This window comes from Acipenser ruthenus, chromosome 26, assembly GCF_902713425.1.
Source record: "Acipenser ruthenus chromosome 26, fAciRut3.2 maternal haplotype, whole genome shotgun sequence".
Taxonomy (NCBI): Eukaryota; Metazoa; Chordata; class Actinopteri; order Acipenseriformes; family Acipenseridae; genus Acipenser; species Acipenser ruthenus.
The window spans coordinates 6912026-6935378 of record NC_081214.1 but is presented as its reverse complement, the minus strand read 5'-3'; the positions used below and the strand labels follow the sequence as shown (position 1 = coordinate 6935378).

General features: G+C 41.8%; 1 protein-coding gene across 5 annotated transcripts; it reads right to left on the bottom strand.

The window, feature by feature from the left end:
- Window positions 1–675: 675 nt before the first annotated feature.
- On the bottom strand, window positions 676–21866 carry LOC117430832 (E3 ubiquitin-protein ligase rififylin). Of its 5 annotated transcripts, none has more exons than XM_059001541.1 (7): window positions 21811–21866; window positions 13188–13375; window positions 10360–10713; window positions 9268–9363; window positions 6392–6602; window positions 5840–5863; window positions 676–5574 (listed from the first exon to the last, which is right to left on the bottom strand). In XM_059001541.1, the coding sequence occupies exons 2-7, from the start codon at window positions 13362–13364 to the stop codon at window positions 5393–5395; spliced, it is 1044 nt and encodes a 347-aa protein (XP_058857524.1). In that variant the 5' UTR covers window positions 13365–13375; window positions 21811–21866; the 3' UTR covers window positions 676–5392. The 5 variants fall into 5 exon arrangements, with proteins under 5 accessions (XP_058857524.1, XP_058857522.1, XP_058857523.1 ...); XM_059001539.1 differs by having other exon boundaries at window positions 21661–21856; XM_059001540.1 differs by having other exon boundaries at window positions 13188–13372; window positions 21661–21853.
- Window positions 21867–23353: the final 1487 nt, after the last annotated feature.

The window sequence follows — 23353 nt, the reverse complement described above, 5'->3', positions numbered from 1 at the left end:
GAACTAACACAGAGGACTGAGCAGCTCTACAGTTGCAGCCTCGTGTCCAGTTTGGTTCTGATGCTGCAGGTGCACACAACACAACTCAAACTAGTGTTCTTTCAGTTCCAGAAGCACCACCAAAGTGTCTCGCAGTCTGTTGTGTTCTTGACCACAATTTTCCTTTCCTACAACTCTCACAAGCTATTAAAGAAATCAATATCTGGAACAGGCATTTCTTCCCTTCTGCTCTGGATTTCCCAGAACCCTTGTGTTCATCGCACTCTCTGGTCTGCATCGGCTTTTATGAAAAAAACCTTAAAACCTTGAAATGTCTGATGCTTCAATTCTCTAAATACCCTGTAAATCCTGTCATTTCTGCACCCATTTCAAGAAACTTACAATTAGACTTATATTTTAAAGACCAACAGTAAATGTTGTATTGCAGAGGATACGGCACAATTAGGAGCCATTCAAGTTAGCGATTTAATTGATACATAAGAATATGTAACACATTTGTATGTATGCAGGGAGCTCTCCTATAGACCCTGTCCCTGGTGATAGGACAGCTTATGAAGGAGAAAGGGGGTTAAACATGCATTGGTTTTGTTTGGCATGTCACAGAATTAAAAACTCTTTAAAAAGAACAGTATTTATTTGTATTATTTTCGCTGGAAATATGACGCCGACAAATAGTTTTCTGAATCAAACTTTTTTTTTTCTTTATTATAAAAGCACAACCAAAATATATGTACAAGAAAAGTCTACACGAGTAGTTATTTCAAAGTTGACAGTTTGTTCTTATTTTTTTCTTCATTTGCCCCATAATAATGAACCGATTTCTTCCTGTAATTAGCAGTGCTAGAACAATGCTCTATTAGTTTGTTAGTTCTAGTGTTTAACAAAGAGACGGCAAGCTCCATTCACACCGCCTTTAACCTTTGCAACAGCAGTAGAAACCAATAACTATATACACGACCATCTCCATGATAACCCAGTAAAAGTCTATTAACATCCCAAATACAAAAGCACAATGCAGAATACAATATATATACCGTCATATACACATCACATCACCAATCCACACGTGCATATCAATGTGTCAGTCTGGCTATGGCAGTGCAATATCTAGACAAAACAATAACATTAATCAGGTTTATTCTACACGTCTTACAAAATCCTACAAAAAAACCAAAACATTTTGGAATCATAGCTGAGCTTTCAAGTTTAAAAAAAAAAAAACACATTTTCCTAAATTTTCCATTTGGAAATTTCCACTGTTACCCATGAGGCAAATAAAAGGCCTGGGCTCCATCAAAATGAGTCCTCACAAATCATCTCCTAAAATGCTTTTTTTAAAAAGGTTCACTTTGTATCCTAATCGTTTACCCTTCAGAGCTATTAAAGCTTGTTTTATTACATTCAAGAGAGAATCATTTCTCATTTTGTGCGGTCAGTACATTTAAAACAAATGTACAAATAAAACTTGCTTTAATGCTTTCAGCACAGAGTACGTTTACAGAAAGACTGCCCCTGGATAGTTTCAACAGTTTTGCAGAGAGTTTCTCTTTCATAGACTTGTGTAGTGGTGAAGAGACTTACTATTGAGAGCCACTGGAACACATTGACAAACCTGTCTGTCCCCATTTACACAACAGCCAACCCACATCCAAGCATGGGAGAAATTCCTTGGTAAAATGTATATAGACATTCCAGATAATGCAATGTAAACACACAGAGGAAGGCATTAGCCAAATAGCTGTACGCATTGTTCCTGTTGTGGATCAGATAGAGCCTGACACTCATCCTTTTTCATTAATTAATCAAACTTGATGTACACATGCTTCTTCAATTCACAGGCATTATCCCTTCAAAGGATTGGGGAGGCTTACTCCACTTCCCTGCAACACAGGAATACAAAGGAAAGCACGGCCACATGCAGAAACACCACTGCATTTCTAGATACAAGCAGATATTCAATTAGCACTTCATTATTATGCACACTAATTTTTTTTTTTTTTTTTTTGAGTGACCAATTATTATTTGTATTTATTTTTCTCCCCAATTTGGAATATCCAATTATGTTTTTTCTCCTCACCGCAGCGAGTCCCCACACAGCACAGACGTTCTGAGGGTGTGTGAGTGTCCTCCGATCTCACAAGCCTAAAGCCAGAATCGCTTTTACACTGATCAATCCAGAGCAGAGGTGGGCGGGCTGCCAACCCCGGAGAACAGAGACCAGCCCTGCCTCTAATCCACTCTGAATGTGCTCTATGTCTGGCCAGTAGGGTTCGCTGTTGCACGATGAGGAGAAGGAATCCCTGCTGGTTTCCCATCCCCCACCCCGGGAGAGTCAGAGCCAATGTGACGCCCCCTTCGGAGTCCCCAGCAAAGTTCAGCTTCTTTGCACAGTCTGGATATGAACCAGCGGCGTCCAAGCTGGGTGACTCACCCTGCGCTCCCAGCGGCAGTGCTTTAACTGGAGGAGCCACTCGGGGACCCCCACTTGGTGTGATTTCTGACTGGAGCCATGCCTTTATATCGGTGTTCAGTATACAGTGCTGTAAACTTGAAATAAACTGTTTACTGTATATACATGTATGGGTTAATGGTATAAGGAAAAGTCTGTCATTTTACAAAATGAATTCCTGAAGTGTACTTGTACTGAAAAGCCAACCCCTGATTCTCCAGTACAGTAAAATGCTCTAATAATCCAGCTGTGGCTTATCTCGTATACGTTAACATATATAGCATAGGCTGCTGTTTCTAAAGAAATGAAATACTACGCAGTGTTGGATTTCATGTATTTTATATGAATATCTGTACATACAAGTATACAGAAAAAGAACATGGTGTTATCACCCCAGCAGTAATTAGATGGTGGAGATTTTTAACATCAGAAACAACCCATCCATTGGACGTTTTGCTGACTGAATTTTTACTGATAGACAAGTATGCAGAAGTAAAGGTGGATTAACTTGCAGGTTCCCCGAGTGGAGTACCTCCACATCTGTGCATTATTGGTACAGCAGGCTGAACACACTCCCTATCAGCTCCAGTGTAACCTTTCAATAACACGGTTAACTGGATGACGTTAGCAAACACCAGTCATGTGTGTGCTGTGTCCCCCTATATACATTATATACACTCCTCAAAGTCAGCATTTACATCTCATAAATCAATATTCTTTCTTAATGAATACATCTCAAAATGAAATTGTTTGCAGACGATTTTTTAGCATTCGAATTTTCATACACCCTCATATAAGAAAAGCAGTTTAAAAAACAAAAGCTGGATCGCTCCATACGAGCATCAGGGCATTTACTTTGAAGGCAGCTTACGTGAAGCCAATAGCCTCTGCTATGAAAATGCATTAAAATTATCTACGCAAGATAGTCCAGATTTGTATTGAGGCACATGGGGGTCCAGCCCACCTCAACTCAACACCATGTGTTCAAGATTTCCTGCCCCAGTCTGCACCAACCATGCAGACACAAGCCTAAATTGCCATATTATAATGTCTCCCATGAATTAGCAAAGCATTGCTAAATGAAATGATATATTTGAGCCATTGCAGCTAATTTGTATCATCTGTCGAGTTTCCTCTCCACCTCACCGCATACAGAGAACTGCAGCCACAATCTGTACTACATTCGGCATCCTGGTTTAATAACAGCCAACTTCACCACAGCGAGCATTGTAATTGCTGAATTACGAAAAACCAACGGATCCATATGCAATTCAGAGAGTGCGATGAGGAAAACTTGGAGTCTCTACAGAGGATGCTGGGTTGGAAAGGGAATGGAAAAAATATCGAAACATTTGTAACTATACAACCAAATTCATTTTCACGATTGAGCATTTAGAGCTTAGTGTTGCAAAATGCAAAACTTAGTAGAGATTCACTTACTAGAAGGAGGATTTTATTATAAAAGAGATCTAAAGCTTCCCCTTAGTAGAGATTCACTTACTAGAAGGAGGATTTTATTATAAAAGATATCTAAAGCTTCCCCTTTAACTGCATTGGAATTGCCAGGGACCTAAATGACAGCATGGCTAAGAAATAGGCACCGATTGGTTCCCTGAAACCAGTAAGGGCACATACCAATTGGTTTAGGTATGTCCTTAAATTCCAATCCTGCTAAGCAAGCCCAGCTGAAGCACTGTTCAGTAGATTATTAACTTGCAGCATTCTCTTAAAAAAAGATACAAAACAAACAAATAAAAACAAAATAAAACACTTGAACACAAAGTTCTTGAGTTGTATCCTGAGTGAGTAAGAAACCAGTCTGGCTTTAAATATTCAAGATGATCTAGATGTATTTGCTGATACGCAGGAACGGTATGTAGTTCTTCCTCACTGAGAGGGCTTTGTTCCTGTATGACCTCTGTAGTTTAAATCTCTACTGTACTGTGTCACAGAAACGCCCAAACTCAGCGAGTAACACATCAACACAGTCAGCGATCTCCATGCTATAAGGCACACTGTATGCAATACATTCTGTTAGACTATGTGCTTAAGCATGTAAACACTATAAAATGCTCAGGTTAGTATCTGATCCAGCATTCAGCAAAATCTTTTTAAAACCACCCTCTGAATAGCAGTCAGAATATATTGTGACCACGACAAGCCATGACTACTGCTTTAAATAACGAATACAAATAAACTAAAAAGGAAAAAGAAATGTCTAACCATCATTGGATTCTAATGTGGAGTTTAAGGGGATGACTGGCCTCAGTGATCATGTTCCCTTTTACTGATACTGAATTAGGACATGGTAAAAGCTCTGCTAGTGATGTTAAAGAGCCTTTGACGAGGCACATGTTTCAGGCTTAGGCCAGCTGGTAGATCCCATGCCTGATTGAAGGATGTAACACAGAGAAAATAAAGGGTAGCCTCTGTGTTATACCTGCGTAGCCTAACCAAAAACTGGTCTTTAAAATTATTTAAAAAAAAACCTCATTATTGCAAAAGTTCTCCTCCTGAAACCAAACTGATCCTGGGCTTCCCCTACTGAGGGAAGACAGGGAGAACACGTGTCTTTTCAGCTAAAAATAATTAAATTTTTTTTTAAAAAAACCATGAAGATATTGTGGATTGCAACTTCAGCCTGGGAGTTTCCTCTTCCATTAAAACGTGAGACTCTGGGGGCGTGAAGAAGGATTATTCAGAGATCTGAATCGCAGTTTCAATCCCTGCTGATATGAAGCATCACAGGGAGACTCTCTCCAAGTCCCAGTGCTTTTCCAATGGGAGCAGTTGTAAAAGAAGAGAAACCTTTGGTTTTCAAAGATAGATAGATAGATAGATAGATAGATAGATAGATAGATAGATAGATAGATAGATAGAGAGACAGAGAGATGGTGTGCCTGGTTCCATTAAGGCTGTCCTGACACGGCTGTCCTGTGACTATCAGGACTTGAAGACATGCACTGCTCTGACCACGTACTGCCTACAGATGGGGCACTCGCTCATGCGCTTCCCACACTTGGTGCAGGTGACCATGTGTCCACACTCCAGGAGGACGCAGTCTATGGGACTGTCCATGCAGATTTTACACAGGTTCTCCTCCGAGCCAGGGGGGGCAGCTGTGTCTGGGGAAGGGGAAGGGAAATTAGGTCTGAAGTACATATATCTATATCTATAGTGTTAGGCACTGTTTCACAAAGAGATACTGACACAGGGTATCCCTGCTGAGGATGCACGCCTAAACAAGTAATACAATTTGAATTATTTAATGCAATATTTATTTGATTTTAACAAACTAATATTAAAATTACAATAAATTATTTTGTTAATTTAAATACAAATAAAAACTGATAAATCCGTGGTGTTCAAAGAAATACAACTGAATCTTACCTCGGTTAGCTCCATTACTTGCAACTGAAAATAAAACAAACCAAATAGAAAGAAAATACCAAATTAATAATTGTTTATCATTTATTTAGCAGACACCTTTATCCAAGGTGACTTACAGAGACTAGGATGTGTGAACTATGCATCAGCTGCAGAGTCACTTACAACTACGTCTCACCCGAAAGACAGAGCACAAGGAGGTTAAGTGACTTGCTCAGGGTCACACAATGAGTCAGTGAGTGAGCCGGGTTTTGAACCGGGGACCTCCTGGTTACAAGCCCTTTTCTTTAACCACTGGACCACATAGCCTCCTAGATGCCAAATTAAAGCACAAAGTGGTCTAACATTTTCACACACAAGTGCCTATTGTTCCTCTATCACTGATTACTGAGCGGAAATTGAAATTCTCACACCCAGAGGTTTTCATGCAGGCAGGTATATAAAGGATATAAATGGCACATCTTGAGGCGTTCTAATACATTTACACACAACTGCATGCATGCCTGCCTTTTGTTTTTGTTACAGTTAGACGGTGGCTCTGTGTCTTACACTTACCCAAGTCCTGCAGCTCCTTCTGCTCATTGTAAAGCCTGGTCACTCTTTCCATGAGCTCCCATTTCTCACAGCAGCCCTTGTAGTTGACGAAGTTGCGTGCCAGAATCTCCTTGAGCTGCCTCACAGTGAGAGCGTCGATGTCCTCCAGCTCCTTGAGATCGGACAGCGAGGCGCGGCGGCCCGGGGGGAGGGGCTCCTCCGTATCTGAGGACTGGGAAAGGAGCGATGAGAGGCGAGTGCGCAACACCCGGGTCACTTTCAAACTGGCTCAACACAGACATTTACTTATGATCCAGAACTGCAAAACCCTCAATCAAATTCTAAGCTAAAACTTTACACAGATTTATGTTTTGTGCACTAGAAGGCGGCACTTACGAAGAGTATCACCTTTATTGGTTTATGGAAAGAGGATTCAATAATATTTTGTACAGAGCCTTATTTTTTTGTACATCCCGGAGTAAGGAAACTACAAAATTGGTATTAACTTTTGATAAAAGCTGGACAGCTAAGTGTAGGGGAGAAAGCTACCAAATGGCAGGGCAGCAGTGTGGAGTAGTGGTTAAGGCTCTGGACTCTTGACCGGAGGGTTGTGGGTTCAATCCCCAGTGGGGGACACTGCTGTTGTACCCTTGAGCAAGGTACTTTACCTAGATTGCTCCAGTAAAAACCCAACTGTATAAATGGGTAATTGTATGTAAAATAATGTGATATCTGTATAATGTGAAATAATGTATAATGTGATATCTTGTAACAATTGTAAGTCGCCCTGGATAAGGGCGTCTGCTAAGAAATAAATAATAATAATAATAATACCAAATGATTTCAGAAATCATAAGAAAGCACCACACCCAATGAAGTGTCATTTGAAGCGGTTTTCTCTTTAAACATGCTGTCCGTGTGTCGTCCACAAGACAACTTAAAATAAAACAAATGCGGTCCAAAGGGACAGTTACTGTGCTGTGATGCATTGACACCAAGTAACCCTGCAGAACCAGGTCCCAGAACACTCAGCAGCATGTGCAGAAATCACCTCCTTTATCAAACATCTGTCTGTCTGTCTGGTTTTTTTCTGTAATATTATTAAAATTCAGAGAAACCATGGGGCCAGCAGTATGAGCACAGTCATTACACTGCCTGTCTCTCACAGATTTCTGACCTCAATTTTGCTGTCTGAACAACTGAAACCACAGCTACTGTTGAAACAGCAATAAAAAAAACAGGATTGTGGTTGAGAAGGACTTCTATCACTTACACAGAATGATCAGTCATGTGATGTTCAAACTTTGGTAGAAATCCACATGTTGATTATTGACCCAAATAATAGCATCTGTGTTTATAAATAATTTTGCTCACAGCAGGAGGCAGCGAGAGGAAGCACTGTTAGGAAAGATCTTCAGGCAAGGCTAGAGGGACCCCAGTGTGAAAGCTTGGAGACACAGAGCCAGGCTCACTAAAGACTCACTCCACTACAAAGTCTGGCACAGAAAAACTAAACTGCATGTAGGATGTACAGCTATGGCCAAAAGTTTTGCATCACCTAGAATTCTAGGATTGAGACATAAAAAAAAAACTTTTTGAACTTAATTTAGATGTTTTATTTAACATCATGTCATGAAAAAAACTACAAAATTAGATCGCAAGAGTCTACCAGTAGGCATAATAGTCGTATAGTATTTCAAGTTAGATTTTGAAATGTCACATTTGTCAGTTTTTTGTTTATATGGAAAACTACAAAGCGGTGTGTAATTCAATATATTAACTGTTACATTATTCAGCAGGTTTCATTTGACTTTAGGGAGCAAAATGAGTTCATTCTATAGGGGGATGCTAAACTTTTAGCAATAGCTGTACATAGCAGCTCCTTGGCCCCATTAGGTCTAGAACACCTGGGATTTACTGAAGTGGTCTAGACAGTGGCCAGACAGCATATTGCTGAATAAATGAAAAACTTTCCTGACTGGTTTCACACCCATCATTAGCACTCTGCATGGGGGCCAGCGTTAACAGAGGTAGTGCTATTCAGGGTCTTCGTTTATAAGACAATATGCTGCAATTTTTTTATCATTATATTTTATGGTTGCGTTGTGTAACATTGTACATTCCCTAAACAAAGAGACTGCATTGCTGTAAAAGCAAGCATGTTTTCAATGTGTCCAGCAAGCATCAAAGGGAAGGGGTAAACACACGCTGTGTAAGATCCCTGTTCCTATATTAAACACACCGTACAGCTTAAAATTTTAGGGTCATTTCTGATATTATAGACCAGTGCTCAGGGACCCCCTGTGTCTGCTGGATTTCATTCCAACAGAGCTCTCAATTACTTAACTAAACCCTTAACTGAACTAACAATTAGCTTAGTTAGACCTTTTTAATTGTTCTCAGCTCCTAACAAGTTGCAGATTTCAAGTTACTTCTACAGTTTCACAGTTCACTGTTTAAGAAGACACAGAGGACCAAGCTTGGGAACCACTGTTATAGAGAATGTTATAGACTCATTTTTGCTTTAGGTTCTCGCTGTATTTACTGACAGAGATGTCGTGGAGAACCCTATGCAGCAGTCTTAGGCCAGGATGTTCCAGGGTTATGAGACTTGGTTAAAATCCACTGTAATTTAGTGATGACAGAACAAGGTGTGCTTATTACTTTTTGTGAATTTGGAACCAGGCTCACAAATCAGTGAGACATCGCAGACAAGAAATATATTTCAGTACACAGATGTTTGAAGACACAGCCGTTGACATGGATGCTGCCTAAGAATTATTCTGAATTATAAAAGTACAGATGAAAGCTTGTGGAGATGAAAGCTTGTGGGTGTCATGTGATCGAGCTACTGGGAAAAAAAGTGCTGGAGGAGCAAACTCTCTGCCCTGCCGTACCTGTGTCTCCCCCTCCTCCTGCTCCTGGGCCTCTGCACCACTCCCAGAGGCAGGTGTCTCCCCCTCTTGGCTGGGGGGAATCGCTGCAGCCAGGTTCTAGAGCGACATTCAACACTGACAGTGAGTTAACAAGCACCCTGGGTGCAGCTCACACGCTAGTGCGGATCAAGTCACTGTATCAGACCGGATGAGAACGTGATCCCTGCTCTGCTCATAAAATATTCAGCAGTCTCTAGCTAGCAGGACTGTGCAAGTCAGTCCCACAGGTGGAAATGAATACACGGTAACATAACCTTTTATCATGCAAAAAACTACAATACAGAAGAGGACTGTGAGAGACACAGATAGGTTAGGAGTAGAGTAATATACAGAGATACTGGGGCAATCCGTTTATGATGAAATAAATATTATGAAATAAAATGAGGCTACAGGGTCTACCATGGAAGAAGTTTGTATTTGATAATGTATATATAGTGTGTAATGCATATAACCGATCTACACAAACATACATGACAGGGCAAGCAAGCAGGCAAGCGGAGAGAATGGAACTAATGTGAACAAAGTAAGTACATCAGATAGAAAGGCTATCCCTCCCCAAACAAGCGGAAGACTTGCTAGATTCTGCTACACCAGGAAAAGGGTATTTTTCTGAATAACGATGAACACATTTATCTTGGCAGGTCTTGGAACACGTTGGTTTACACATTACCAGGTCGCGGAAAGGGATTTTATTTTCTGTACCACCCAAAACTGACATATATCAGGTTTGCTTAGAAGTGAACAGAATTACAGACACAAGACAGACAAAGAGACAGACACACATGCAAACCCAAATATCTTAGGTAACCACACTATAAAGTCCAATAAATTTAAAGTCTGCAGTTTTGTATTTGTTTCGTTTTTTTATTGAAAAACTGCAGACATAATTACCGACACCACTACACAGCCCCGCATTAGGATACTCGGGTCACAGGATAATGAATTGCAGTACAGAAAACGGTTAGTATGGCACACAGCATCCCTCCCTTGGGTATAACGATGCACGAGGTAACATTTCATGAACACAGTAGGAGAGGAAAGGGGGCAGCCTACCTGCTGGCCTTCCTCAGCAAGTGGCTCCGCAGCAGGTTCTGTGTGAGGGGAGGGGCCCCCCTGGGAGGTGGCCTGCGTGGCCCCGGTGGCAGGGGGGTTGGGCCCCTGGCTGGCGGGCGGAGTGTGCTGCCCCAGGACCAGCTCCACCAGGTCCTCCTTCTCGCGGCACAGCTCTGTGGAGACCTCGTGCAGGTGCAGGTAGTCTCGCAGCTCCTTCACCTTGAGCTTCATGAGCTCGGTGCGCAAGAACGCTGTGCCGCAGCACCGCTGGCAGCTGAGGCACATGCGGGGACTCAGGGCAGGCTGCACCGAGCAGCTTGCACAGAAACTCTTCTTACAGTCCATGCACACGTGCTGCCAGCAGGGGGAGACAGAGAGAGAAAACAAATCAGCTTGCAGGACTACAAACATGGAAGGGGAAGGTTCAGAATTGTTTTGCCTGGTTTATTTGCTTGTTCATCTTTTCTAATCTATGCAAAATGAGTTCGGGTGATTTCTCACTTTGATTAAATCGTTTTAAATCTTGATTTGACATTACCTAACTTTGTGTCAAGTCTTAAATGAAAAATCCTCTCATAGAAATGAGAGTGAAGAAGTCAGCTTTTATACACACCAGCCCCACCCTGAACTATTAATGTGTAATGTGGGCGATGTGTAGGACATTCTCGTTGAACTTCTTCTTTGCATTTGATCTGCAGTGCCAGCTCTTTGTGGCTCATGTAATTTATGTTTTGTGTTTGACGCATGCCTGAATGCACCCAGTGTGCCACGATAACAGTGATTCCTTTCCATTGTTCTATTGAAATGTTTGCTTTGGTATGTCACAACAAAACAACATTCTAATAGTTCTCTTGATTTCCCACCCCCTCCATTGACAGAATGAGCTGCCCTGCTTCCATGCTTGTAAAGTGGTTGATCTAGCTGATGGGAGGGGAGGTGTGTACAGTACTTTGCACCATTTTTGTATCACTAGTGACTAATCCTTTCTATGAACTTTAGTGACTGGAGAAATTCAGTCGTCATTACTGGTATTCAAGTCCTCAAGGGGTGGTACGCATGATTGAGAGCCAGTTTAGTCAGTTTATTGAACTTTCACGTAACCTTAAAACAATTTCAGCACTATATATATAACCAGATTATTATACTGTACTGAGTAATCCAGTATTCATTTAATTGAAGTACACTGTACCAAAATGATGTCAATTTAATCAAGAACATTGAATTCATCTCATGTTTACATCAATACATATATATATATATATATATATATATATATATATATATATATATATATATATATAATATATTAATATATTACACATGTAAGGTATGCAAATATATTTGTAAAGATTTGAAAAGATAAAATTGAAATCCCAAATAGAGAAAATAAATACTTCAAAAATCCCTCATGCAAAACTAGCAACCTTGTTTATGGTATATTTTGCCAAAAATGTAATAAAATTAAATATGTAGGAGAGACGGGTACTACATTATACAAACGCAGACAGAATCACCTATCAAACATAAGAAATACATTTCATGAGGATTTTATGAGTAGCATCTGGCAACCCTGCATGCCAAGCCTATACCTCCACTGTTTGCTTTCAAACACACTTTCCCTTGACAAAGATATGTAAACATATATAAAATCCTTAGAACTCAGTTACAGTACAGGGAAAAGACAAAAACACACTACTGTATACATCAGTCCAGGTACAGTTCCAGAACGAAGAGTTCTAATATGTGTATATTCAGAACAAGTAGTTCTGTAGTGGTGGACAGCAATATACAAGTATTTAAACCCTTATTTTTAAATGATCAATCCGTGGCAGATTGGTGTATTAAGAGTTCTGTTTTGTCGGACGCCCTTGTTTTTTCTTCATTTGCTCTTTGTGTTCTTGCTCTGTACACAAACTTTAACTATGACTCACAACACTCAGTTTCCTGGTTAGATATACAGGGTACTTTGCCAACCTTTCAGAAACAAAAAGTGCTTGGCTGGCACATGCCCAGGCAAAGAATTACACAGAGTGCTTCTCTAATATAGTAATATAGAAGATATAGGGAAATAATACATGAAAGTAAAAGACCTAATAAATAACTAATAAAAGAGATATAAAATACAAAAAAAGGGAAATTCCTTTCCTGTATTCTAGCGCTATCCAAATTACCTGCATTATAACTACTTTTTTTTTTTTTTTTTTAAAGATAAAATCTTTTTAAAACCATTTTCACATTTATTGCCTTGTATTCCAGATATCAATAACCTCCTGCTGCTGCAGGTAGAGGCAGGGACATGCCAGTTTAGTCCACAGCGTGACACAGACTGACAAACAGCATTGTACGCCAGCATCTGAAACCACCCACCGTAAACAAACTGGATAGCGAACAAGGAGTGCACAGAAGGGAATGGAAAAGTGTAGTGACAATAACCCAGATGTGTAACCCAAATGATACCAAGAAATCTATATTTTTATATAACATGTAGCATAATTTTGGGATTCTGCATGCTTTCTAAAAATACAAATTTTTGCAGGCGGTACAGTACAGTACATTTACAAAGCAGAAGGAAATATGAGATCTCATTCTTCAGGTTCACAGGGACGCCCTTAACAACCACAATCAATTAACAACGTGTTTCCACAATCAGACAAACCAGAAGTGTAACCCCCCCATACTGCTCAGGGACCTGCAGCACAAAGCTGTGGAGCCAGTTACACAACACAAACTGAGGGCAACTTTTTATGCAATCCTGCATGAGTGCAAATTTCAATAAACTGGTCAATTTACTGCTTACTGATAAAACTCTTCACATGGACAAAGCCTACCTTCCTGGAGCTGGTGCTGAAGTGGCTCCCGCAGGCCTTGCAGGTGTGCTCCGGAGCGGGGCGTGGGGGCGAGGGTCTGAACCCCGAGTTGGTGTAGGCCTGCCGCTGGCTGCGCCCCCTTTCCTCCTCCACAGGCTGCGTGTCCAGACACAGCCAGTTACAGCAGGAGGCCCACATCGAGGAGCCTGCTGAAAAACAAGAGCGGAACAGCGTTAGAGGAGCGAGAGCCACATCCCCTCGCTCCGCACCCACAAAACCAGACTGCTGATCCACACCCCTCTCGCTCCACACCCACAAAACCAGACTGCTGATCCACACCCCCCTCGCTCCGCACCCACAAAACCAGCCTGCTGATCCAACCCCCCTCGCTCCGCACTCACAAAACCAGACTGCTGATCCAACCCCCCTGCTCCGCACCCACAAAACCAGCCTGCTGATCCAACCCCCCTCGCTCCGCACCCACAAAACCAGCCTGCTGATCCAACCCCCCCGCTCCGCACCCACAAAACCAGACTGCTGATCCAACCCCCCTCGCTCCGCACCCACAAAACCAGCCTGCTGATCCACACCAGTCAATTGACTACTGTTAGTATACATGCAAGGAACAATGTAAGTGTGCATGTATGGGTACTGCAAGGCAGGCATGCATGATGCATCTCCTTTGTGATACTCTCAATAACTTGTGCCAGACAATATCCTAACCAAATTTCATTCCACTTGGACAAGTGACTCTTTAAATAGAGGTACAATCCTGAATGTACTTTGTGATTAGTTCTTCACCAGATGATCAAAGTGACGATCACAAATACCTGTGCTTCATGTTTTATTCATTTGTATCTGGAAAGCACACAATGTGATGCTCTGGATGCAGGAGAAACCACACATTTATCAATACTTCTTTTTATATAAAACCCCATCTCTTGCATGCAGATTATTAATTTTAGTTCTACTTCCAGAAGGATATTTCGTGCTGTATATATTTTGTTTAGAACTAACAGAAAAATGTAGTCGTGCCAGTAATTGCACAAGGCTTCAAGTAATTTCCTGGCATGCTCTGTTTTTTTAATACAGCCCAAGGGTCACTAAATGTGTTTTATTTATGTGTTGGATCTTCTCCTGCTTTCACAGCTAGACAGGAAAAACAAGTGAAGCGAGATAAAACTAGCAATAATCTACTCAACAATAACTCTTCTGCCCTGTATCAATATCAATAACCTCCAGCTGCTGCAGGCAGAAGCAGGGGAAAGTATAGTGACAATAACCCAGATGATACCAAGAAATTATATTTTTGTATAAAATGCAACACATTTTGGGACTCTGCATGCTTTCCTAAAAAATATTTTTTTGCAGGCGGTACCGAACAGAACAGTACATTTTGGTGAAAATATTTACAAAACAGCATGAAATTGAAGAACATAAGAAAGTTTACAAATGAGAAGAGGCCATTCGGCCCATCTTGCTCGTTTGGTTGTTAGTAGCTTATTGATCCCAGAATCTCATCAAGCAGCTTCTTGAAGGATCCCAGGGTGTCGGCTTCAACATGCTATGAGAGCTCGTTCCTCTGGTTCGCAGGGACGCCCTTTACAGCTACAGGTTTGGCAGCTTGTTTCTACAATCAGACAAACTTGTATCAAAGGCGGTTCTTGCCGGCTTCACAGCATTACACTTGTTTCATTGCTCTTCTCTCAAGTGTTTTCCTGTAGCCTGTCATACTAAACCCTTGCCTGCTGTCAAACCCCCGGCGACTGAGACTGTAATGGGATAAACTCATACCCTTGAGAGTCCCATTAGGGTTATTTGCAGAGAAAGATTAAAGAGTCACCAGCCGGGAGACTGGAGACTTGCAGATTGGTTTAAAACGCACCGGCTTATCGCTAATGGGTGCTATTCTATTACGTTTGTAGCTTGATGAGGATAAACTGAGATACACTGGGAAAATGCCTACCATAGCATAACACTACAGTGGGGCTCTAATTCGGCTGTGCTTACAGGTACTGCTTAATAAAACAACAAGTTAATTAGAATGCATGTTGTATTTAATAAAATGTAAAAAACGCTTTACTGAATCAAACGCTTTGCATGATCAAAATGAAGTTATGCAAACATATTCTGAGTTCCAGATCAGCAGTACACACGGTAGAATTAGGGGTTACCTGCGACTGTTGGGCGTACGAGGGGAGCACAGTCCTCAGAGTGGACAGACTCCAAGACAAAGTCCAGGATGCTATTCTAGAAGCACACTGTGGTCTCCAAGGTCACGACCTCCTGCCTGTACAACACCTGTGGATCATTTAGGCATGGCTTCTCTTCCAGTTCATTTCAATACAGGCTCTGTGCACTAGTTGCATGCCCCCTGTATCTGAAGGTTTAGAGTTTGAAACAGTTGCACTATAGTTTACTTTCAATTTAAATTTGACCTGATCAGTCACATGAACAGGTTTTATATTTATGCACAGAAATGGTAGACAGAGACACACACACTGAGATCCCAGAACTCATCCCTTCTCATGTAATACAGACTGAACTGCAGAGCTTCATTTAGAACAATAACAATCTATCCATTCTTTTACCTTTCCAAAGAGAATGATGTCATTTCCCAGAATACTGTGTTAAACTCGACTGGTCATCCAAATCAGATGACTGCATCTACCGACTCCCACATAGCCAAACCGTTTATCTGCCACACCTAACCAGCATTGTAGCCTAGCTTAACCAGCCCTGACACAGTAGAGTCAAAGCCAAAAACATAAGGGAATTGCAAGTTGTTTTGCTTAAGAAAATAGGTTTTCTTTTTTAAATCCTTTAAAAACATTCTAGTACTGCAGTAAAACACAAGAGTCTCTCCACTCGAGTGGCTGTGCCAGCTTCATTGGGTGACCCGATCCACAAGCCTCATGGACAGCCTAAACGAGCCTCCTTGTGTACACTGCCCAAACAAGCACAGCTGCAGGGCTACTGTAAACCCATTCACAACAGAGCACAACTCTGCAGTGACAATGGAAGCTTCTGCAATAAATGCACAGTCTGAAAAGCAATGGACAAAAGAGGGACAAAGAGTCCTCTGTTCTTCTTAGGTCAACGTAACCAATCCATTGGCTCAGCCTGACGTGCCTGTGCTACAGAGCTATCAAAAAGACCTGTGTTTTTAACATCAGAGCAAGGCTTCTGCTGAACGCATGTAAAGTCAAAAATGTCACTTCGTTTCACAGTAATTGTCTGATGTTCTCGCCCGCAGAAATTTCAGTTTGAATAGTCATGAAGAGTTCAGAGTCAGATTACAGGTGATGCTGCTTGGAGGCACACCTGGTTTTAAAATGATTCAGTAACATTTGAAGCCAGATCTACATCTCTGGGTCATGTGAAAGCAGAGCTCCATGTAGAGGTGAGGTAAAGACTTGTAAAGGACCAATTGCTTTTCTCATAGAGCCTCTTAAAGGAAACTCAGATTATACATTATAACGCATCCCCTTTAACCTGCAAAATGGCACCAAAAACACTGTACATCAGTCAAATGGAACTGAAAATGGATAAACACGAATGGAGTATTGTGTGTATATACTTTGGGCATCTTAAAAACCTTTTAAAAAGTGTAATGCATTTGACCATTTGGGGCTGTGTGTTCCTTTTCTCTTACTACAGTATTTTAAATACATTCCATGGGTGGCCTATTTAAAGAAAATTCAATCAGACCACTTTGACTATTTCCAAGATTTCCAGTTCCAGTGGTTTGATTTCATATGCACAATAAATCAAAACTACAGAAGCTATGGGGTGTTCTAACACATTTACACACTGCTGTATCAATCACATGACTTTGGATCTCCACTTGAAAATCAAGACAACCAATATTAACCATCATAGCCGTGGTGTCTGATTATGGGACACACTATAGCTGTCCTGAGTGTTTTTACTACATTTCCACAGACTGCGAACCATGCCTTACATGGCCAGCAGTTAGGAAGGAAGCCAATCACTTAAACTTTGTTCAGCATTGCTGAGGTCATGTTGACACTTTTAGTGCAATGATGCAACAACAACTGTGAAACAATAACAAAGCATTGCTAAAATCCTGAAAACCTAAAAACACTGTAGACAAGAAGTATGAGTTTAATGTAGAGCCTTGAAATATGTTGACGTTTACAATGACACGATCCAGTTTAGTAATTAGCTACATTACAAAATGTAACACCAGCGTGACCTTTTAAACTCTAAAGGGCAGCAGTGACTTCATGACACTCATCTATTTGATTCAGTCAACCGCTCCCTCCCCCTTTTCATCCCAAACTCACAAAGCCTTGTCTTGACTTGCAGACTGTGTTAGAGAGTCTGTCGTCATCGGGGCTCCCAGAACATCTGGTATCGGCAAAGACGACCCCCCCCCCCCGATCACAACAGTATTGTGCTGTAGTTTCCCTTCAGTGGCTCTCATTGATGGGAAGGTACTCCACGTAGCAGGCAGGTGGAGAGGTTTCTATTTAAATAAGAAGGGCCTTGAAGCGATAGAGCCAGTGCTGAATCAGGATCTCTGTTATTAACAGAGCCGTTAATAATGGCACATGGTGGTGGTTCAGCCTTTGCTACAGGCAAGATTCAACCTTTGACTGTTTGTGCTTGAGGGGATTGTGTTGTTGAACCAGCAACACTCATAAACGAACATGACTGCACACTCTCTCTCAGCTGTGAGAATACAACTAAATTCCAAATCCAGGGATGGAAATAAGAGTCCTATTGCATAGCGGTTTCACCCATTCCAGGTTTTAATACGAGCTTCCAGCACTCTGAACCCCTGCACTACCACCCCACTTCAACTCTGAGCCCCTGCACTACCACCCCACCTCAACCTGTTCCAGCACTCTGAGCCCCTGCACTACCACCCCACCTCAACCTGTTCCAGCACTCTGAGCCCCTGCACTACCACCCCACCTCAACCTGTTCCAGCACTCTGAGCACCTGCACTACCACCCCACCTCAACCTGTTCCAGCACTCTGAGCCCCTGCACTACCACCCCACCTCAACCTGTTCCAGCACTCTGAGCACCTGCACTTTCACACCCCCTCAACCCATGCACCTTGGACTGTTCTCAATAGATTGTTAATTGCGGTACTATAAAAGGGCTGCATATTGCACGGGTGCCTCCACTTATCCCGCAAGGGGGTGATCATAACCCTGCCGTAAAATGAAGCAAATTTCACCTTCTGTGCAAACTTTGCCCTTCTGTTCAGCTAATGCTGTTGTTGCTGAGTCCAGTAGAGCATAATGATTCACCTGGGCTAAAGACAGCCTGACGTTATCCATTGAATGCTGGACAGAAAGCAGATTAGTGTGTCTCAGTATCACTCAGCCCAGACTTACTAACTGCATGGACTCTGCACTGCACACCATTATAGCTGTATGGTAAAGACTACCCCATTACCCTGCCCTGACACTACAGTAGAAGAGCACTTCCTTTGCAGAATGTATTACGACACAGCAATTGTGATGCACTATAGGGGTCCTAATGCCTGTTGCACAGGAAGTTCACTTATAATGTAGTGCTGTGGTGAAATAAATCAATCTTGCAGAACAAGGAAATCACATATAAGGTCGAGGTGTGCATGCAGTGCTTCCAGCTAGTTAAAAGTTAAACCACGTTTAATGTCAGCACACTGGCCCTGTCTGCACAAAGTCCAAATCAACAGGGCAGCGCTCCTCTGCTAACTTGGGGCGCACAACCCTCACACAAACCCATCGCCCTTTTCGGCACAATTGTCAGCCTGAGAGAGGCCCGGGACTGAACGGCATGCAGGGGGTGTTCAGGTCAGGTCATACGACAAAATGTACACTTTGCGAATTGTCGTAACGAAAATGCAAATTTGCTGTATGTTTGCGCTGCGACTGGCCCATCTTAGTACATCTCTCCCTTGGTTTACTACACTAATAATAATTACAGTGTCAGTGTTTCGTTTGCAAACGTATGCCTAGCAACATAATTAAAGCACTCGTTCCCCTATCTGGGGTAGTGTTTACATGCACTCTCTTGTCCTGTTTAACTGAGCTTTGGTTTGTTTTCAGTACACTGAGTGACTCTTTGCACCCTGCAGCTGAAACACTGTGACTGACACTGTATAATAAGCCTCTTAAATCCGGATAGTGTGTTATCTGGCAAGTAAGCTGTCTAACTTCATAACCCCCTTCTGATTAAATCTAATGAGGCTGTAGGGGTAAAGCTGAGGAACACAAAGCCACTTTTTTAGGAACAGTGGCTTGAAACCTGGTTCCAGGAGACCTAGTTTGAGGCAAATTTGCTGCATCAAACCCCAAGCTGCTCCTCAGGCAAGAATTATTTGTCGTTTCCAACCATAATTTACATCTAGAACGCAATACAAGGCAATACAATGTTAGGTGTTGTTTTAGAACAGTTGTACAATAACATTTAGTCACTTTTTTTTTTGGTATTGGATCCGATATTCATTACCTAACATCAAGATGCATAATGTAAACTGGACAGCCAACAAGGCCTGCTTAGTGCTAGGAGAAGCAGTTATTTGAGCATTTATTCACAGCTAATGTTGGGAGTTACATATTCAAACTCCTGGAGTGCTTCTGATTTATTGCACCAATACTCGTGAGCCACGTTTGTATACTGAAATGATCAGTGCAAGTACAGTACTGTACAGTGAATAGATTATCTTATCCAAATATTGCCACCAGTTATGGGCTTATGCGCTAGGCATGGAACTGAAGTTGTCAAGATATCTCACACATGCAAATATCTTCATGAACACAGAAGGGGTTTTAGATTTCATTTTCAGTGTCACAGAGAGGTGTGGCACATGGCACTTAGCTGTACATTCAGAAGCAGGTGTTTATTTCAAAACAAGACGAGAGGACGCTGAAACTTGGATGGGATTTATCTTCAAATAAGCTGATCCCTGGAGCCAGCACTACAGCCATCAACACCAGACAGAAGGATATCTACATCATCAGATGGAAGGAAGCGCAAATGGATGGAGACGCAGATGGATCACATTAGTTTTACTGTAAAGCTACGTCTTAGTTGGTGCTTATCCTGGCGAGACATCTACTCTCATGTAATGGAAATCACTTTATTTCCGTTAGATTGAGAGTGTGTGTAAAAGTACTGCGGTAGACACCGGATAAAGAATAAAAGACCCTGCACGAGCCCGCGTGTTTGTAAATTATCCTAGACTTGAAATAATCTGTGTCCAAATACACTAGTGTATTATGGGGCAATTCAAGATGAACAAAATGGTCCAACTGATGCCAGTGGAGAGACCGATTTCTACCAGCAACCACAACCCTAACTGTGCCAGCTGCTGATGGAAATCAACAGTAGATTTGATTATGTCCCAGTCTCCAGTCACCATCATGCCAGACCTGAATAAGTCATCTTCTTCAACTGCACAGAGTCACATGACAAATGACCAGGATTAAATATATTCCAATACACATGACGTGTAACTATACCGCTGTCTACTATTAGTTCTACTGCCAGGACACTATTGTGAATGAGGCTTTGGTCTCAATGTGCTTAGTATTTAATTACATGCATGAACAAATTCATACAGGCTGATATGCAATATGGGTTTGTGGGGAAATAATGCTGGCAAGTATTCTGGAATGGTGTCAGCTGATTTAGCCACTTGAATTGCGGAGTTCTGTAATATATTTTAATATACGCGTGAAACATTTCTATAGAACTATTCTACCCAAGCACTTCAAACCTGAAAACGTGACATTGAGGTTGTAGCCGCTGCGTGTGAAAACACGCCTTTACTGTGCCTAGGCAAACACTACTCGCGTTAATGGAATAACAAAAGCCTAATAACGTTCAGACTAAAGAAGATACACACTTGAATGAAATAAAGAGCCGCGCTAGCGAGATCGTGCACAGCGTGCATTTCTGATGGGTACAATGCGTTCATCATCACTCACTCGGCAGAGTCTCATCATAGTCACGAATCTTTAGTGCACTTGTAGATTCTACTGTTCAGAGGTCGAAGTAACTATCCCAAACCTGTAACTTTCAGACTAACCCATCTGTTGATGCCGATATAAAAGGTGCCAGAGAAACATCACTGAAGTTAAACGACAATATATTTTCAATTGAGGTACATAGGTAGTGTATTTGTATACGCTATATCTGCTAAAACAGTCGATAGGTCCTAGTAATTGCATCTACAAATATAGAAAATACACTTCGATCAGTACTTTTTATTAAGTATGCTTCAGGTTGGTGAATTCGTGTCACACATACTTTACTAGCTAGATCTTCAGAAATACTGTAAGTTAGCATTGAGCTTCCTAAAAAGTAACAAAAACATTTAGATTCCTGCCCTCAGACATCGGAACACCTGTCAAACTAACCTGACTGGGTCAACACATTACCGGGAACTCCCAGCAACAGTGTACGGACAATTCAAAACAATCACAAATATATGAAAAAGAAAAATAGCAATTCAATGTTTTTACCGTCCAGTGAAGATCGTCAACGGCGTGAGTGTAGCTTATCTAAACTAAGTAGACCCGGGGTTATCTAAAACTCACATAAGCGTTACGAGACGCTTTGTTTAAGCTGACAACCAAAAATACAGGAAGCAAAGAAACAAATGACACGCTCACCCTGGTCGATCGCTACTCGCAACGAGACATTATTGTGTGCGATAGGAGCGCGCACGTAGATACCACTTCTGAGCCATAGGAGCGCGCACGTAGATACCACTTCTGAGCCATAGGAGCGCGCACGTAGATACCACTTCTCGGCCATAGGCGGGCGAGCGCGAGCGCGCCCGTTGGGAACGCGCTTAATATCTTCTAATGTGCAAGTCAGCGACATCTAGGGGTCTCGACACTTTTTATTGGAAGACAACATTATTTTGCACGGTAAAGTTTCGAGTTATAGAAATGAACTCCGTAACTATCACGACATACAAATGAATATATATATATATATATATATATATATATATATATATATACACACACACACACACACACACACACACACACACACACACTACTGTGCAAAAGTTTTAGGCGGGTGTGAAAAAATGCTGTAAAGTAAGAATGCTTTCAAAAATAGACATGTTAATAGTTTATATTTATCAATTAACAAAATGCAAAGTGAGTGAACAGAAGAAAAATCTACATCAAATCAATATTTGGTGTGACCACCCTTTGCCTTCAAAACAGCATCAATTCTTCTAGGTACACTTGCACACAGTTTTTGAAGGAACTCAGCAGGTAGGTTGGCCCAAACATCTTGGAGAACTAACCACAGTTCTTCTGTGGATTTAGGCAGCCTCAGTTGCTTCTCTCTCTTCATGTAATCCCAGACAGACTCGATGATGTTAAGATCAGGGCTCTGTGGGGGCCATACCATCACTTCCAGGACTCCTTGTTCTTCTTTACGCTGAAGATAGTTCTTAATGACTTTCGCTGTATGTTTGGGGTCGTTGTCATGCTGATGGTATTGCATGATGGATAAGTATCTGCCTGTACTTCTCAGCATTGAGGAGACCATTAATTCTGACCAAATCCCCAACTCCATTTGCAGAAATGCAGCCCCAAACTTGCAAGGAACCTCCACCATGCTTCACTGTTGCCTGCAGACACTCATTCTCCAGCCCTTCGACGAACAAACTGCCTTCCTGCTACAGCCAAATATTTCAAATTTTGACTCATCAGTCCAGAGCACCTGCTGCCATTTTTCTGCACCCCAGTTCCTGTGTTTTCGTGCATAGTTGAGTCGCTTGGCCTTGTTTCCACGTCGGAGGTATGGCTTTTCGGCCGCAAGTCTTCCATGAAGGCCACTTCTGACCAGACGTCTCCGGACAGTAGATGGGTGTACCAGAGTCCCACTGTTTTCTGCCAATTCTGAGCTGATGGCACTGCTGGACATCTTCCGATTGCAAAGGGAAGTAAGCATGATGTGTCTTTCATCTGCTGCAGTAAGTTTCCTTGGCCGACCACTGCGTCTACGGTCCTCAACGTTGCCCATTTCTTTGTGCTTCTTCAAAAGAGCTTGGACAGCACATCTGGAAACCCCTGTCTGCCTTGAAATTTCTGCCTGGGAGAGACCTTGCTGATGCAGTATAACTACCTTGTGTCTTGTTGCTGTGCTCAGTCTTGCCATGGTGTATGACTTTTGACAGTAAACTGTCTT

Coding starts and splice junctions, on each gene's coding strand:
- LOC117430832 (XM_059001541.1), bottom strand. CDS start 13,364: ATGTGGGCCTCCTGCTGTAACTGGCTGTGTCTGGACACGCAGCCTGTG. Junction 9,364..10,359: donor TTGCTGAGGAAGGCCAGCAG/GTAGGCTGCCCC, acceptor ATGTCGCTCTAG/AACCTGGCTGCAGCGATTCC. Junction 5,575..5,839: donor AAGTAATGGAGCTAACCGAG/GTAAGATTCAGT, acceptor CCCCTTCCCCAG/ACACAGCTGCCCCCCCTGGC.